The sequence below is a fragment of the Anabrus simplex genome, chromosome 8, assembly GCF_040414725.1.
Source record: "Anabrus simplex isolate iqAnaSimp1 chromosome 8, ASM4041472v1, whole genome shotgun sequence".
Lineage (NCBI taxonomy): Eukaryota > Metazoa > Arthropoda > Insecta > Orthoptera > Tettigoniidae > Anabrus > Anabrus simplex.
The window spans coordinates 207,427,724-207,444,941 of NC_090272.1; the positions used below are offsets into that span (position 1 = coordinate 207,427,724).

General features: G+C 43.8%; 1 protein-coding gene across 1 annotated transcript in view; it reads left to right on the forward strand.

Moving 5' to 3' along the window:
• Window positions 1–17,218, forward strand: part of Nos (Nitric oxide synthase) — a 789,894-nt gene that overhangs the window by 692,587 nt on the left and 80,089 nt on the right. Inside the window, exons 5-7 of the mRNA XM_067152126.2 lie at window positions 575–716; window positions 9,149–9,288; window positions 12,184–12,358. Of these exons, the coding sequence (XP_067008227.1) occupies window positions 575–716; window positions 9,149–9,288; window positions 12,184–12,358 (457 nt within the window). The remainder of the gene's footprint in view (window positions 1–574; window positions 717–9,148; window positions 9,289–12,183; window positions 12,359–17,218) is intronic.

Consider the following 17,218-nt stretch of genomic DNA (forward strand, 5'->3'; position numbering starts at 1 on the left):
ATTGATTGATTGATTGATTGATTGATTGATTGATTGATTGATTGATTGATTGATTGATTGATTGATTGATTGATTGATTGATTGATTGATTGATTGATTGATTGATTGATTGATTGATTGATTGATTGATTGATTGATTGATTGATTGAAGTTCTTCATCGTTGTTTTCATTGTCTTCTGCTGCTTCTTTTTCTGATCTGCTGCTGTCTTCTGCTTCTTGCGGGGTTGAATGGATGAGTGGTTGGAGGGGGAAGGAATATTGTGGGGAGGTTGGGGAGTAGGGTGGATAGTTGTAGCGGAGAAGACTGGGGCCTGATTGAGATGTTTGTAGTGGTGGTATGCGTTGTTGCAGGGGGAAAATGACGATTCTTGGAAGGAATTAACTTCTGCTTGCCAATTAATTCCTTTGCCTACGTGTCCGTGCTTATATACCCGCATCGGAGTCGCGCTACGTTCCATGTCCGCTACAGCAACGCCCTCAAACGGAAGGTTTATGATCACGCCTTATATATTAAGTATGTTGAATTTTATCATATTATTTGCAGTCTTCATAGAAATGTATTTCTGTTTGTAGGTCTGCCATCACAGTCTTCCCTCAACGTACTGATGGCAAGCACGACTTCAAGGTATGGAACCCTCAGCTGTTATCCTACGCAGGGTACAAGAACCCTGACGGTACCATCACCGGTGACCCTGGCATGGTGGAATTTACAGAGGTATGTACATTTTATAGCAAATAAATAATTTACAATAAGTGTACAAATCTATGGATTTGAACAAAGGTCAATCTACCTGTGCATCAGAGGGAGTTATTGTACAGATTTGAAATCTAGCTTAATGTGTACAGTACGTTTAATACGGTATTTTTATAACCACGCCTTCTATAGTGATGCGCCTTCGGGATCAACCAAGCTTCTTGTTGATGATCCAGCGTAAGTACATACGATCATACCTCCTTAGGGTCCGTATTTTGCATTGAACGACCGTAATAATGTCACTCGGTTATTCGTTTACAGCATCTCTGAATCTCCATAATCGCTTAACGGATACACCCATTTGCATACATACACTGACTTAACAAATGTCATGGGATAGTCGCCTAATAGCGTGTTGGGCCTCCTCTGGCCCTGCGAACTGCAGTGAGACGCCGAGGAAGTGAGTCGACAAGTCCCTGGTAGTCCTCTACACGCAGTTGACACCAAATCTTTTGCAGAGCGGCCGCCAATGCTGGTCTGTTCATGGGTGCAGGATCCATGGCACGGAGTCTGCGTTCCAAGACACCCCAGATATGCTCGATAGGGTTCATATCGGGGCTCCTAGGTGGCCATGGCAGTCGTTGGACCTCCGCTGCATGTTCTTGGAACCATGCCCGGGCGACGTGGGAGCGATGTGGCGGCGCGTTATCATCTTGAAACACCGCAGAATCGTCTGGGCGCTGGAAGGCCAAAAATGGGTGGAGATGGTCTCCGAGCAGCTCAACATACCACGTACCATTCAAAGTCTCTTCCAGAACAACTAGAGGGCCCATCCCATACCAGAAAAATGCACCCCAGACCATAACAGAGACACCAGCGCCCTGGACCACACCTTCGAGGCAGGAGGGATCCATCGCTTCATGTGGTCTGCGCCATACACGGTGCCTCCCATCGGCATGGTGCAGTTGAAATCGTGATTCGTCCGACCATATCACGTTATGCGTTTCAGCGTTCAGTTTGCAAGCCTCTGTGAATTTACTAAACGTCGCCACAATCCTCGATTTGCAACTAGTTCTGTGGCCTCATTTACTTGTATTTCTTTTATCTTTAAATCGTTAGAAATTGAGTCTTACCATCGACGTCTTGGTCTCCCTCTACTTCTCTTGCCCTCCATAACAGAGTCCATTATTCTCTTAGGTAACCTATCCCCCTCCATTCGCCTCACATGGCCCCACCAGCGAAGCCGATTAATGCGTAGAGCTTCATCCATCGAGTTCATTCCTAACTTAGCATTTATCTCCTCATTCCGAGTACCCCCTGTCATTATTCCCACCTGTTTGTATCAGCAATCATTCTCGCTACTTTCATGTCTGTTACTTCTAACTTACGAATAACATAACCTGAGTCCACCCAGCCTTCGCTCCCGTAAAGAAAAGTTGGTCTGTAAACAGACCGGTGTAAAGATAGTTTCGTCCGGGAGCAGACTTCCTCCTTACAGAATACTGTTGATCGTAACTGCGAGCTCCCTGCATTACCTTTAGTGCACCTTGATTCAATCTCACATCATGGGAGAACACGCATTCTAAATATTTGAAATTATCTACCTGTTCCAGCTTTGTATCGCCAATCTGACACTCATTTCTCTTGGATTTCTTACCTACTGACATCAATTTAGTCTTCGAAAGGCTAATTTTCATACCACACTCATTGCACTCATTTGTAGTTCGGCCCTATGGTTAAATGGTTAGCGTGCTGGACTTTGGACACAGGTGTCCCGGGTTCGATTCCCGGCAGGGTCGGGAATTTTAACCATAATTGATTAATTCCCCGGACACGGAGACTGGGTATATGTGGCGTCTTCATCATTTTTGTATCCTCATCACGACGCGCAGGTCGCCTACGGGTGTCAAATCAAAAGACCTGCACCAGCCCTCTCCGGAGGCCACACGCCTTTTTTTCTTACATATTTGCAAAAAAAAAGTCGCACCTTTTAGCAGACATCCCTACGGTACAAATTGCGTACATATAGAGGACGTGCTAGTTTAATGAAAACATCAAAATATTGGTACCATACCAGTTACTTATTGTAGAGAAAGAAACACAGCATGCATTTAGTGCGGTATTGGGCCACCCGTAGCACGGAGACAGGCGGCGATGCGGTCGAGCATGGAGACATACAGACATCGGATGTTCTCCTGAGGAAGATCTTGCCACAGCTGGCGCAACTGACCCTCCAAATCTGTCGTAGTTGCCGCTGGCCGAAGTTGCCCCTCAATCTGGTCTCAAATGTGCTTGATGAGCGAGAAGTCTTGAGACCTTGCTGGCCAACGAAGTTTGTTGATATCACGATGGCAGGCCAGAGATAACCGTGCTATGTGAGGCCGTGCTGAAAAATTGAGCTGTCAGGCTACACCAAGAAGGGACGCACACACGGTCACAGAAATTTGGACGTATCGCCGCGTCCTCAGGCTTCCTTCTATCACCACTGCAGGGAGCATAAATCGTAAGTAATGGCACTTCATACCATGACATCTCTCCCTGGGGAAGTGTGCTCCTCTAAAATCAAGCGCGGATCACTATACCGCTTTTCACGAGAGTTTAATCCTGATGTAAACAAATAGGTTGATCACCTTGCCTATGCATGTGGACATGGACGTAGTTGATTGGAGAAGCAACCGTCACACTCACTCGACTGTATGTGAGCTCGAAGAAAAATAGTACTTCGCATTAACTTTATTTTAGTTTAGTTTATTACATTTAGAGAGTTTGGAATAGTACGTAATAAAATTAAAATAAGGTTGCCATATATACCGGTATATATATGGTTTTCTTTTAATAAGGTAGTAATTAATGAAATGAATTCACAGGAAGTCTTCTCCTAGTGAGGGAAAGTCCCAAGCTGTACAGCGCGGAGACAAGGTGTTGCATCTTGCAGCAGCAGCAGCAGCAGCAACAGCTGTCAGTGTCAGTATTCATAGTGAGAGAAATGGAGCAAGAGGTCATTTCAAAGATAATAGGCAACTTGATATATTTGGAGTGTACAGATCGGGAAAGGGTAGCACTGACGCGGATTCAGAATTATTTGATAGGATAGTCAGCTATGTGGGAAACGACATGGAAAGAAATGTGATTGTAGCGGGAGATCTGAATTTGCCAGATGTCAATTGGGAAGGAAATGCGAACGACAGAAAGCATGACCAACAAATGGCAAATAAGTTAATATGGGAAGGACAGCTGATTCAGAAAGTGATGGAACCAACCAGAGGGAAAAATATCCTGGATGTCGTGCTGATAAAACCAGATGAGCTCAATAGGGAAACTGAAGTAATAGATGGTATTAGTGATCATGAAGCTGTTTTTGTGGTAGTTAAAAATAAATGTGATAGAAAGGAAGGTCTTAAAAGTAGGACTGTTAGGCAGTACCACATGGCTGATAAAGCAGGCATGAGGCAGTTTCTAAAAAGTAGCTATGATCGGTGGAAAACGGTAAATATAAATGTAAACAGACTATGGGATGGGTTTAAAGAAATTGTTGAGGAATGCGAAAACAGGTTTGTACCATTAAGGGTGGTAAGGAATCGTAAAGACCCACCTTATTATAATAGAGAAATAAAGAGACTAAGAAGGAGGTGCAGACTGGAAAGAAATAGTTAGAAATGGCTGTGGAAGTAAGGAGAAATTGAAGGAACTTACTAGAAAATTGAATCTAGCAAAGAAGGGAGCTAAGGATAATATGATGGCAAGCATAATTGGCAGTCATACGAATTTTAGTGAAAAATGGAAGGGTATGTATAGGTATTTTAAGGCAGAAACAGGTTCCAAGAAGGACATTCCAGGAATAATTAATGAACAAGGGGAGTGTGTATGTGAGGATCTTCAAAAGGCAGAAGTATTCAGTCAGCAGTATGTAAAGATTGTTGGTTACAAGGATAATGTCGAGATAGAGGAGGAGACTAAGGCCAAAGAAGTAAAAAAATTTACATATGATAACAATGACATTTACAATAAGATACAAAAGTTAAAAACTAGAAAAGCGACTGGAATTGATCAGATTTCTGGGGATATACTAAAGACGATGGGTTGGGATATAGTGCCATATCTGAAGTACTTATTTGATTATTGTTTGGTCGGAGGAGCTATACCAGATGAATGGAGAGTTCCTATAGTTGCCCCTGTGTATAAAGGAAAGGGTGATAGACATAAAGCTGAAAATTACAGGCCAGTAAGTTTGACATGCATTGTATGTAAGCTTTGGGAAGGCATTATTTCTGATTATATTAGACATGTTTGCGAAATTAATAACTGGTTCGATAGAAGGCAATTCGGTTTTAGGAAAGGTTATTCCACTGAAGCTCAACTTGTAGGATTCCAGCAAGATATAGCAGATATCTTGGATTCAGGAGGTCAAATGGACTGTATCGCGATTGACCTGTCTAAAGCATTTGATAGGGTGGATCATGGGAGACTACTGGCAGAAATGAGTGCAATTGGACTAGACAAAAGAGTGACTGAATGGGTTGCTATATTTCTAGAAAATAGATCTCAGAGAGTTAGAGTAGGTGAAGCTTTATCTGACCCTGTAATAATTAAGAGGGGAATTCCTCAAGGCAGTATTATCGGACCTTTATGTTTTCTTATATATATAAATGATATGAGTAAAGGAGTGGAATCGGAGGTAAGGCTTTTTGCGGATGATGTTATTCTCTATAGAGTGATAAATAAGTTACAAGATTGTGAGCAACTGCAACGTGACCTCGAAAATGTTGTGAGATGGACAGCAGGCAATGGTATGTTGATAAACGGAGTTAAAAGTCAGGTTGTGAGTTTCACAAATAGGAAAAGTCCTCTCAGTTTTAATTACTGCGTTGATGGGGTGAAAGTTCCTTTTGGGGATCATTGTAAGTATCTAGGTGTTAATATAAGGAAAGATCTTCATTGGGGTAATCACATAAATGGGATTGTAAATAAAGGGTACAGATCTCTGCACATGGTTATGAGGGTGTTTAGGGGTTGTAGTAAGGATGTAAAGGAGAGGGCATATAAGTCTCTGGTAAGACCCCAACTAGAGTATGGTTCCAGTGTATGGGACCCTCACCAGGATTACCTGATTCAAGAACTGGAAAAAATCCAAAGAAAAGCAGCTCGATTTGTTCTGGGCGATTTCCGACAAAAGAGTAGCGTTACAAAAATGTTGCAATGTTTGGGTTGGGAAGAATTGAGAGAAAGAAGAAGAGCTGCTCGACTAAGTGGTATGTTCCTGGCTGTCAGCGGAGAGATGGCGTGGAATGACATTAGTAGACGAATAAGTTTGAATGGCGTTTATAAAAGTAGGAAAGATCACAATATGAAGATAAAGTTGGAATTCAAGAGGACAAACTGGGGCAAATATTCATTTATAGGAAGGGGAGTTAGGGATTGGAATAACTTACCAAGAGAGATGTTCAATAAATTTCCAATTTCTTTGAAATCATTTAGGAAAAGGCTAGGAAAACAACAAATAGGGAATCTGCCACCTGGGCGACTGCCCTAAATGCAGATCAGTATTGATTGATCGGTAGAACCATCGCGTGTAGTGAATCACAAAAGAGTCAGAAGTGACCATAGGCAGTGAATCGTGAGTGTGTTCAATAAACTAAGTGAACAGACTCCAGGTTTAGTCGTTTATTCAAAAGTTCAGATCATCGCACTGTTGTATGTGATGCGCAGCCCTGTACGCCCGAACACGAGACCTTGACGGGGTGGAGGTCGGTACTACACGCTCAGCGAATCGCAACTCTTTCTTTGGCGGAGGCATGAACATACCATGCTTACATCAGGATTAAACTCTCGTGAAAAGACATATATGCTGGCCAAGACATCTCCAGGCTCGAATTCGGAGGTCGTCTGTATCCAACGAAACAGTGATTCGTCGCTGAGAACCGCTCGTCACCAGTTCGCCAGCTGCCATGCTCGTCGTTCCTGGAAGAAGTTCAAACGTGTTCGCGATGCCCAGGGCTTAAGGATAGACGTCATGAGAGACGCCGTGACGACAGATCGTATTCTGCTAGCCGCCTGGATATGATACTGGTGAACACAGGCCTATCCCCAGCTGCCGATTCATGTCTTTGGAAAATGCACAGTGACACCCATGGAGTGCTTAAGGTCTGTCTCACGATGAAACCAGCCGTCCGGCAGGGTTGAACCCGAGCCTTCTCGACGCATTTATATACACTCTAACGTTCCCACTGCATGCAACACCGACGCACAGTGTACTCAGAACGGTTCAAGTGACGAGCTATAACCTGAAACGTCCAACCTGCCTGTTTTAGTTCGACAATACTGTCTCTCTCAAACTCATCTAGCTGGTCAAAGGTTTGTCGAATCCGCCGTTGCTCATGCTGTTTGTTCAATCAACTTAGTTCGTTTTTGTTTTGTTTCAGTCTTCACAGGGTTTTTATAGGATACAGCAATTATTATCGTAATAAAGGAAGTTTTGCCTGACCAGTGGAAGAAGTTGGAACTGCGTCAAACAAAAGTTGTCGGTAACTCTCGAGTATTTATACAAGTACCGTTAGAGAGAACTCAAAGAGTAGATTTTAAATATGTGACCCGTTCCGCGAAAAGTCGGTGATGGAAGTTTTGCAGCAGAGCTGGAAAAAGGGTCAACAATGTCAAATAACAGTATTTCGAGAGGCAACGACTTAGGGTCTTCTTAGCAAACTAAGTTACACAGCAGTTCGAGTCTTCGCTACTCGATGTTATGAAGACTTTGTAAAATTGGTAAGAAAATTAGTGAAATGTGTGATTGCGTCTTTCTCAAAATGTAGTTTTCTTAACAGTAACAGTCAATCCTTTGAAGTATTGCACCTAGAAGCATGAACTCTTTCCTTATGCCAGTTTTAGAACCATAAAAATCTCAAAAATGAAAAATAATGCTTTAGGTCCCTTTTCGCGCAACGGATCACATATAATTTTGAAAATGTTCACAACTAAAATGGTGGAGTATGTATGAATGTTCCGTCCGTCAGCGCTTCCGCTGGTGGGATCCTCAACAGCTCTGCCATCAGCTGTCATAGATGGCCTAGGCATCACTGAAGAGGCGTACTAGGGAAATGAGGAGTGAGGTAGTTTCCCGTTGCTTTCCTCACCGAGCCAGAGTTGCTATTAAATATCAGTCTTCCAAGCCCACTGAAATGCATCAACCGACCCTATGAGCAAGATTTTCAGACCATTCATAGCAGGGACTGGCTGCATAAGGATTGGCATTATTAGCATCGCTCATACCTCAGTCACTTTCATATTGTCAAAGCTAAGGATAAGACAGAGACACATCTAAGAAAGTAACAAAACTGCTCTAGCCTATACCAGAAGACATAGTGCACTGTAAACACTAGGTCCTGCCAGCAAAGGTTTAAAATGGTGGAGTAGGATAGCAAAATTAGAATATTCACAGTTCTCCTCCCTATTACGGGAAGTCCATCTCTAAAATCAAAAATCAAGCTTACCGTTTTATACGACAGTTGATATTATGATCAAAAGCCACGGGACCTGCAGTTTCATCTGAAATCCTAACCACAGAGACGTAACATTTTTCATTACAAAATCTGCACATGGATCGGCCACTTTGGAAGGCCATCTCCGCACAAGAGCCGAAGGTAAAGGCTTTCACTGTACGTAACCTCGGTATTAAATGCTATTAGAGTAGTTGGTTCCAAGCTCCGCTGTCTTCGCCATCAAGAATTAACTTGGTACTAATTTGGTGTATATAAATTCCAAGGACATGTACCATTCCAGACATGGAAATCACTTTTCTAAATTTTCACTTCTTGACAGGGAATTGAACCCATGTCCTTCAGGATGAACTGAGGAGGCCTTTACCACCTCGGTAGGCATCTACTTAATTTCAGCATATTATAGTAAAAATCATATCACATATCGCACTTTGAACCCCCTAGATGAGCATGTTATCGAACGCAGGACCTCGAGATACGAAGTAGAAACTCTTCCATTTACACCGTAAACGGTAACCAATATTTAATTCAAAATTCAGCATATAGTCGTTGCCCCTCGAAATACCGCTATTTGAAAATGTTGAGGGGGAGAATACTGACCCGCAGCGCAATTTTCAAATTCGTTGATATAGTCCATGCAATACTGAACGCTAGGTGATAGAACCTTTCTGGTTAGAGTTCTAAGCTGAGATATTATCACGTGGCGGTTTTTCTTAGGTGCAACGACGATATGTAGGGTTTCTACTTCCACGTATTCAAACACATAGATAAGGGAGCAGCGTAAAACAGATTTTTAGCTTCTGCAAGATAATGTGTCTAGGAAATGGTCAATGCAATGGTTCTATGTTTAAATATTTGTCTAATGTTAATATACGACAAGTGAACTGTGATATTCGTGTGTCAACAACAATGCTATTCATTCCACTGTGTGTAAATTAAGTGAGAGCTGTGTGTTCATTTCAGGTGTGCCTCAAACTGGGCTGGAAGAGTCCCCGCACCAGCTGGGACATCCTGCCGCTCGTTCTGCAGGCTAACGGACATGATCCCGACTATTTTGACATTCCACCCGAGCTCGTCCTGCAGGTGCATATCACCCACCCCACGTGAGTGACAAGCTGCCTGTCATTGGTTAATACTGTATTTATCCTCGTAATGTTAAGAACAAGGTGTCTTCTCTTGTATCTAACCACGTGAATCAGGTTGTTTACAATTCTGTGTGTGTATGTCATTGTGTGAAAAATAACTGTTACGGGTACAAGCAGTTAGTTATATACAAAGTATTAAAACTATACTAAACAAGAAAAGTTACAAAAAATAGGTAAATATAAATTACTTATTTATTATTATTTAATCCGTGTATCCTCCAGGGTTAGTTTTTCTCTCGGACTCAGCGAGGGATCCCACCTCTACCGCCTCAAGAGCAGTGTCCTGGAGCGTGAGACATTTGGTCGGGATAAAACTGGGGAGGAGGACCAATACCTCTCCAAGGTGGCCTCACCTGTTATACTGAACAGGGGCCTTGGAAGGGATAGGCAAGGAAGCGGCCGTAGCCTTAAGTTAGGTACCACCCCAGCATTTGCCTGGAGAAGAAGTGGGAAACCACGGAAAACCACTTCGAGGATGGCTGAGGTGGGAATCGAACACCCCCCTTCTACTTAGTTGACCTCCCGAGACGTCGTTCTACTCCTCGTAACACATTTAAAATTTCGTGCCACAGCTGACTAAATAGACATTATTTATATTATGAATCTCTCATGGGATGATATTTTAATAATCATAATTTATAAAGTATTTTCATCGAGCAGAGTGGCCGCGTGTGTTAACGCGCTACGGCTATGGAGCTAGGCTCTGTATTCGGGAGAGGCACGGGTTCGAATCCCACCTTCGACTGTCCTGGAAATGGTCTTCTGTGTTTTCCCATTTTCACTTCGAGGCAAATGTCGGGATAGTGCACAGAGCCACAGCAGATTCCTCCCAACTATTTACCCAATTCCATTCATGATGTTGGTGTGGTAATTCTTGTTCTAAGAAGTACAACTAGTCAACCATTCTCTAATAAGACTAACCGGAGATTAAAAGGGCAGACTGATCTGATATGTAACAGCAACTTCTGGGTGGACGAGGAAAGCAACGGAAAAATTATCCACTCCTTGCACGCCTCTTTCAGTGATGCCTGTCATCTATGACAGCTAATGACGGAGTGGTCGGGCTGAATATTCAACAAATATACCCGACTATGATGGTTACGAGGGTTATTCAAGAAAGATTACAAGATTTCCCATTGTCTAAATTTAAAAAAATTCTAAACGTCTCGCCTAGTGCTTGAGATGGTAGAGGGCTGCTGAGTTCGATGAGAAAGTACTCAAATTAGCCTCGTGTCGATAGATTTACCACCATGTGCCCAGCTCCATGGCCAAATGGTTACCATGCTGCCCTTTGGTCCAAGGGTCCCGGGATCGATTCCCGACCCTGTCTGGGATTTAAACCTTAATTGTTTAATTCGTCTGGCTCATTGGTTGGGTGTTTGTGATGTATCCACCATTATAAATCATCTTAGACAGGGCTCCATCCTCACAGACATGGCGGTCGCCTATAGGTAGTCTACTAGAAAACGACCTGCGCCAGGCCTCTCCAGAGGCATTATTAAACCAGCATGTGAAAGAACTCCAGGGCTGTGGCACAGGTTGAAAATGAAAACCTACAACCTGTTTTCCAGTCAATGACCGGGTCAGAGATGGGATGCTATTTATTTTTATTTTTTTGCTATTTGTTTTACGTCGCACCGACACAATTAGGTCTTATGGCGACGATGGGATAGGAAAGGCCTAGGAATAGGAAGGAAGCGGCCGTGGCCTTAATTAAGGTACAGCCCCAGCATTTGCCTGGTGTGAAAATGGGAAACCACGGAAAATCATCTTCAGGGATGCCGACAGTGGGGTTCGAACCCACTATCTCCCGAATACTGGATACTGGCCGCACTTAAGCGACTGCAGCTATCGAGCTCGGTAGAGATGGGATGACTGAAGCCCGCAACTTGCGGCGAGGATAGGAAATGTGCGGGCTGCCGAGGCCTGTCGCACTCCTCTGGGACAATGATTAATGACTGACAGATGAAATGAAATGATATTGGAGAGTGTTGTTGGAATGAAAGATGACATAAAGGACCGGAGTACCCGGAGAAAAGTCTTTCCCGCCTCCGCTTTGTCCAGCACAAATCAAATCGCACATGGAGTAACCGGGATTTGCACCACGGTATCCAGCGGTTAGAGGCCAGCGCGCTGCCGCCTGAGGCACGGAGGCTCTGCTGTGGCACAGATTGCTGTATAATAATGTCGCGTAATATCCGGAAAGATGCGATTTGGGTCTTTCGCGCTGACACTTATAGGCGACCTGCGCGTCTGCGAGTACCCTACTGTCGGCAGCCCTGGAGATGGTTTTCCGTAGTTTCCCATTTCCACACCAGGAAAATAGTGGGGATGCTCCTTAATTAAGGCCAAGGCCATTTCCTTTCCTTACACATCGTCGCCATAAGATCTATCTGTGTCGGTGCGACGTAAAGCAACTTGCAAAAGTGAGGATGAGGCCACACCTAGGATGAAATATAATGTTGAACACCCAGTACCAAAGCCAGAAGAATGAGCCAATGAAGTTTAAAATCCCTGACCAGGCCGTCAACTGAAACTCGAACTCCTTGAACCAAGGGCCTGCATTCTAGCCAGTCAGCCACAGAGCCGAAGAGAGGTTACGGTTCTAGAATATGCCTTTTCATCCTCCTAAAAACTGCACAGTTCATAACACTGATACACTCGAAAAAAACAATCGTTATTCTCGTCAGATGTACGTCCAATATCCTTTCTTGTCGTGTATATGAACAGTACAGATCTGGGGCAGCATGAATATTCATCACAACACAAGAAGATAATGCGTAAATGCGTAGTTGGCTCACACAAGCAATCATGTTTAACAGGAAATGACGACTAATGTGCTATTGATTGCAGGTACGAGTGGTTCGAGAAGCTGGGGTTGCGCTGGTACTGCGTCCCGGCTGTGGCCAACATGATGTTCGACTGCGGCGGGCTGGAGTTCACAGCAGCTCCTTTCAACGGCTGGTACATGAGCACGGAGATCGGGTGTCGTAACCTGTGCGATACTCACCGCCTGAACATTCTCGAGGTAATCTTCTCTACTGTCCTGCTAAAAGTTTATCATGTCAACATCCACACACACGCACTGAGTGAGGTTAAGTCTGTCTGGAAACAAGGACAAGGAATTTCATGCATCAATGGGTAAGAATGCAATCAAGTTAAGATGGATACTTTCACAATATAAATCATTTTTATGTGCGGAACTCGAAACACAGACAAACCGGCAAGGGTCTTTTCACAGTAACTGCTGAATTACGATCAGCTAAGAATAACAGTATGGCAAACATAATTAACAGCCATATGGATTTTAGGGTCCGCCTCTGTGGTGTAGTGGTTAGCGTGATTAGCTGCCACCCCCGGAGGCCCGGGTTCGATTCCCGGCTCTGCCACGAAATTTGAAAAGTGGTACGAGGGCTGGAACGGGGTCCACTCAGCCTCGGGAGGTCAACTGAGTAGAGGTGGGTTCGATTCCCACCTCAGCCATCCTGGAAGTGGTTTTCCGTGGTTTCCCACCTAACTTAAGGCCACGGCCCCTTCCTTCCCTCTTCCTTGCCTATCCCTTCCAATCTTCCCATCCCTCCACAAGGCCCCTGTTCAGCATAGCAGGTGAGGCCGCCTGGGCGAGGTACTGGTCATACTCCCCAGTTGTATCCCCCGACCAAGAGTCTGAAGTTCCAGGACACTGCCCTTGAGGCGGTAGATGTGGGATCCCTCGCTGAGTCCGAGGTAAAAACCGAACCTGGAGGGTAAACAGATGATGATGATGATGATGATGATGGATTTTAGGGAGCAATGGGAGGATATGGACAGATACTTTCAGGCAGAAACAGGTACCAGGAAGGACATTCCAGGGATCGTTAGTGAACAAGGGGAGTATATATGCGATGACTTCCAAAAGGAAGAAGTATTCAGTCAGCAATATGTAAAAGATATAAAGATAATGTCCTGATAGAGGAGGCGACTAATACCGGCAAAATACTGAAATGTACCTATATTATAAAGATTTATATAAAAAATTACAAAAGTTGAAAGCTAGAAAGGCAGCTGGGATTGATAAGATTTCAGGGGATATGTTGAAGACTATGGGTTGGGATACAATATCATATCTGAAATACTTGGTTACCGTTTGAATGAAGAAGCGGTATCGAAGGAGAGTTGCAATAGTAGCCCCACTGTGCAAGGGAAAGGGTGACAAACATAATGCAAATAATTACAGGCCAGTCATCTTGACATGTGTTTTTTTAAGCTCTGGGGAAGCATTTTTCTGATTATATTAGAAACGTTTGTGAAATTACTAACTGTTTTGATAGAAGTCGGTTCGGGTTTAGGAAAGCTTATCCCAGTGAAGCTCAACTTGTAGGATTCCAGCAAGATGTGGCAGATATTTTAGAAATGCTTTTGATAGGGTAGATCATAGGAGATTGCTGACGAAAATGAGGGCTATTGGACTAGAAAAAGAGTAGTTAAATGGGTGTCTATATTTCTAGAAAATAGAACTCTGAGAATTAGAGTAGGTGAAGTGACGTAACAGCGCTCGAGGACAAATTGTGGTTTCTTATATTTGCTGTGTGTGAAGCCATTGCAGCCACCTTCGCCGGCCGCTTTACTGCTATCAGAGTATTTTAGGGGCCCTTAAAAGGGCCATTGGACCTCCCAGGCAACCCTGGTCAGACAGGTGTTGTAAAAGGAAGTGACGTAACAGCGCTCAAGGACAAACTGTGGTTTTCATATTTGCTGTGTGTGAAATTACATGTGATCCTATAATGATTAGTATTAGTGAAATTTTGTTTTCTTAAATATATGAATGATATGAGTAAAGAACTAAAATTACAGATAAGGCTATTTCGGATGATGTTATACTCTTCAGAGTAGTAAATGAGTTACAGAATTGTGACTGCAGTTGATATTGTGATATGGACAGCAGATAATGGTATGAATGTTTCTTTTTTGCTAATTGCTTTACGTCGCACCGACACAGATAGGTCTTATGGCGACGATGGGACAAGAAAGGCCTAGGAATGGGAAGGAAGCGGCCGTGGCCTTAATTAAGGTACAGCCCCAGCATTTGCCTGGTGTGAAAATGGGAAACCACGAAAAACCATCTTCAGGACTGCCGACAGTGGGGTTCGAACCCACTATCTCCCGGATGCGATCTCATAGTTGCGCGCCCCTAACCGCACGGCCAACTCGCCCGGTGGTATGAATGTTAATGGGATAAAAAGGCAAGTTGTAAGTTTCATACTTATTGCGTTGATGGGATATTAGCACCTCACACGGGGAACAATGTAAGTACCTAGGTGTTAATGTAAGGAATAGTCCCGCTCCATGGCTAAATGGTTGGCGTGCTGGCCTTTGGTCTCAGGGGTCCCGGGTTCGATTCCCGGCAGGGTCGGGATTTCAACCATAATTGGTTAATTTCGCTGACACGGGGACTGGGTGTATGTATCATCTTCATCATCATTTCATCCTCATCACGAAGCGCAGGTCGCCCACGGGTGTCAAATCAAAAGACCTTCATCTGGCGAACCGAACATGTCCTCGGACACTCCCGGCACTAAATGCTGTACGCCAGTTCCATTTCAATGTAAGGAATGATCTTCATTGGGATGATCATATTAATGAGGTTACAGATCTCTTCATATGGTTTTGAGACTATTTAGGGGTTGTAGTAATGATGTAAAGGAGAGCGCGCCTAAGTCTCTGGTAAGACCGTAGTTAGAGTATGACTCCAGTGTATGGGATCCACGCCAGGACTACTTTATATGAGAACTTAAAAAAAAAATCAAAGAAAAGCAGCACGATCTGTTCTGGGTGATTTCCGACAAGGAGTAGTGTTACGAAAATGTAAACTTTGTACTGGAAAGACTTGGGAGTAAGGAGACGAGCTGCTCGACTATGTGGTATGTTTCAAGCTATCAGTGGAGAGGTGGTGTGGAATGACATAAGTAGACGAATAAGCTTGAGCTGAGCTTTTAAAAGCAGGAAAGATCATAACATGAAGATCAAGCTGGAATTCAAGAGCGCAGTTTGGGGCAAATATTCATTTATAGAACGAGGAGTAAGGGACTGGAATAAATTATCAAGGGAAATGTTCGATAAATTGTCCAGTTCTTAGAAATGTTTAAGGAAAAGGTAGGAAATAGGGAATCTGCCACCTGGCCGACAGTCCTCAATGCAGTTGACCGACCGACCGACCGACTGACTGACCGACCGACCGACCGACTGACTGACTGACTGACTGACCGACCGACTGATTTAATATCTTATATATCCTTCATTTTGTCTGCCGCCAAGTAGTTATACGTTTCATTAATCCAGAAAAGAATATGTCCCTAGCAGTCGCAGCCGAACAAACTATGCAATACGGGTTTCAACGCAGGCATTGAGTTGAAGTGTTTCTATTGATGTCGAGTAAGTTCAGAGGTCAATCAATATGTTGGAAGACAGAACAATGTTTCTCAACGCGATCTTTCACAAGTCGTACCCAGTACCATGACGCATTGTTATTCGAATGACATCACAGTCTATCGGAAAAGAGAGGAATGCGACAAGGAGTAGTTCGCCTAGTCAACAAGTAACTCAATTGTGTGTCCATGCGCTTCGACCACATGTATCAAGAGTCCTGTTTCTCTTAGTGGTGGTGATTATTGTTTTAAAAGGAAGTACAACTAGACAACCACCCTCTACATAGCACTAATCAGAGAGAGAGAACTGAAGGGAACCGACACTTCGAAAAGAAAGAAAGACAAGGGCCACGAAGGGCGTGAAAATGAAAGGGCTTCCTAGGCCTAGAATGCTCTAATATCCTCGGGGTCGGAAAAGAACAAGAGTTGACCAAGGGAGGTCGGATAGAATAGATGAAAATGAGGAGCATGGCACAAGTAAGTAGAAGCAATACCAGGACTCAACTAAGGGCCCCGTGGTCGCTAACCCACGCTCCCAAGTTCAGAGCCCCTAGGGCAGTCGCCTCTTACAACAGGCAGGGAATACCTTGGGTGTTATTCTACCGCCCTACCAGCAGGGGGTTCCTGTTTCTATTAGCAAAATATCCTCGTAATTCTCGAGGTGATGCAGCTCTTTCCAGGCACACATCCAAAGGACCAGCTCTCTTGCGAATCTTAAATCTCTGGCAGTACTGGGAGCCGAACCCGGGCCACCTCGGATGGCAGCTAAAGCGCTAACCGTTACGCTACGGAGAATTTATCTTAATTCAGTGTTGGATATATTTATAACTACAGTTAAGGGCAGCGAGGAATTATCGTTTGTAATAACTCTGAAGAGCCTCCGTGGCTCAGACGGCAGCGCGTCGGCCTCTCACCGCTGTATACCGTGGTTCAAATCCCGGTCACTCCATGTGAGATTTGTGCTGGATAAAGCGGAGGCGGGACAGGTTTTTCTCCGGGTACTCCGGTTTTTCCTGTCATCTTTCATTCCAGCAACACTCTCCATTATCATTTCATAGCATTTATTACTCTAAATCACCTTGAGAGTGGCGACCCCCTTGTAATAACAGCCTATATATGTTTCATTCATTACATCCCTGACCCGGTCAATGACTGGAAAACAGGTTGTAGGTTTTCATTTCATTTTCAATAACTCTGAAGTGTGTACTTATAAACTATGCAATTTGATGATCATGGTGAGTGAAAGTTGAATAAAATGATATCCCTCAATAACAACAAATGATATCTTCACTGACCAAGACACTGGGATAGAACACTTTCACCTAAATCTACCTCCTCGAGTTTTGCGCAAGTACATTGCAGTTTTTAATCATGGGACAGAAACCAAGGATCTTTACACTCTAGAATTGAGAAATTGCTCAAATAATAAAGTACAAATAAACCACGAGATGAACTCATTCAGTGGAACTCAGACTCATTACCAA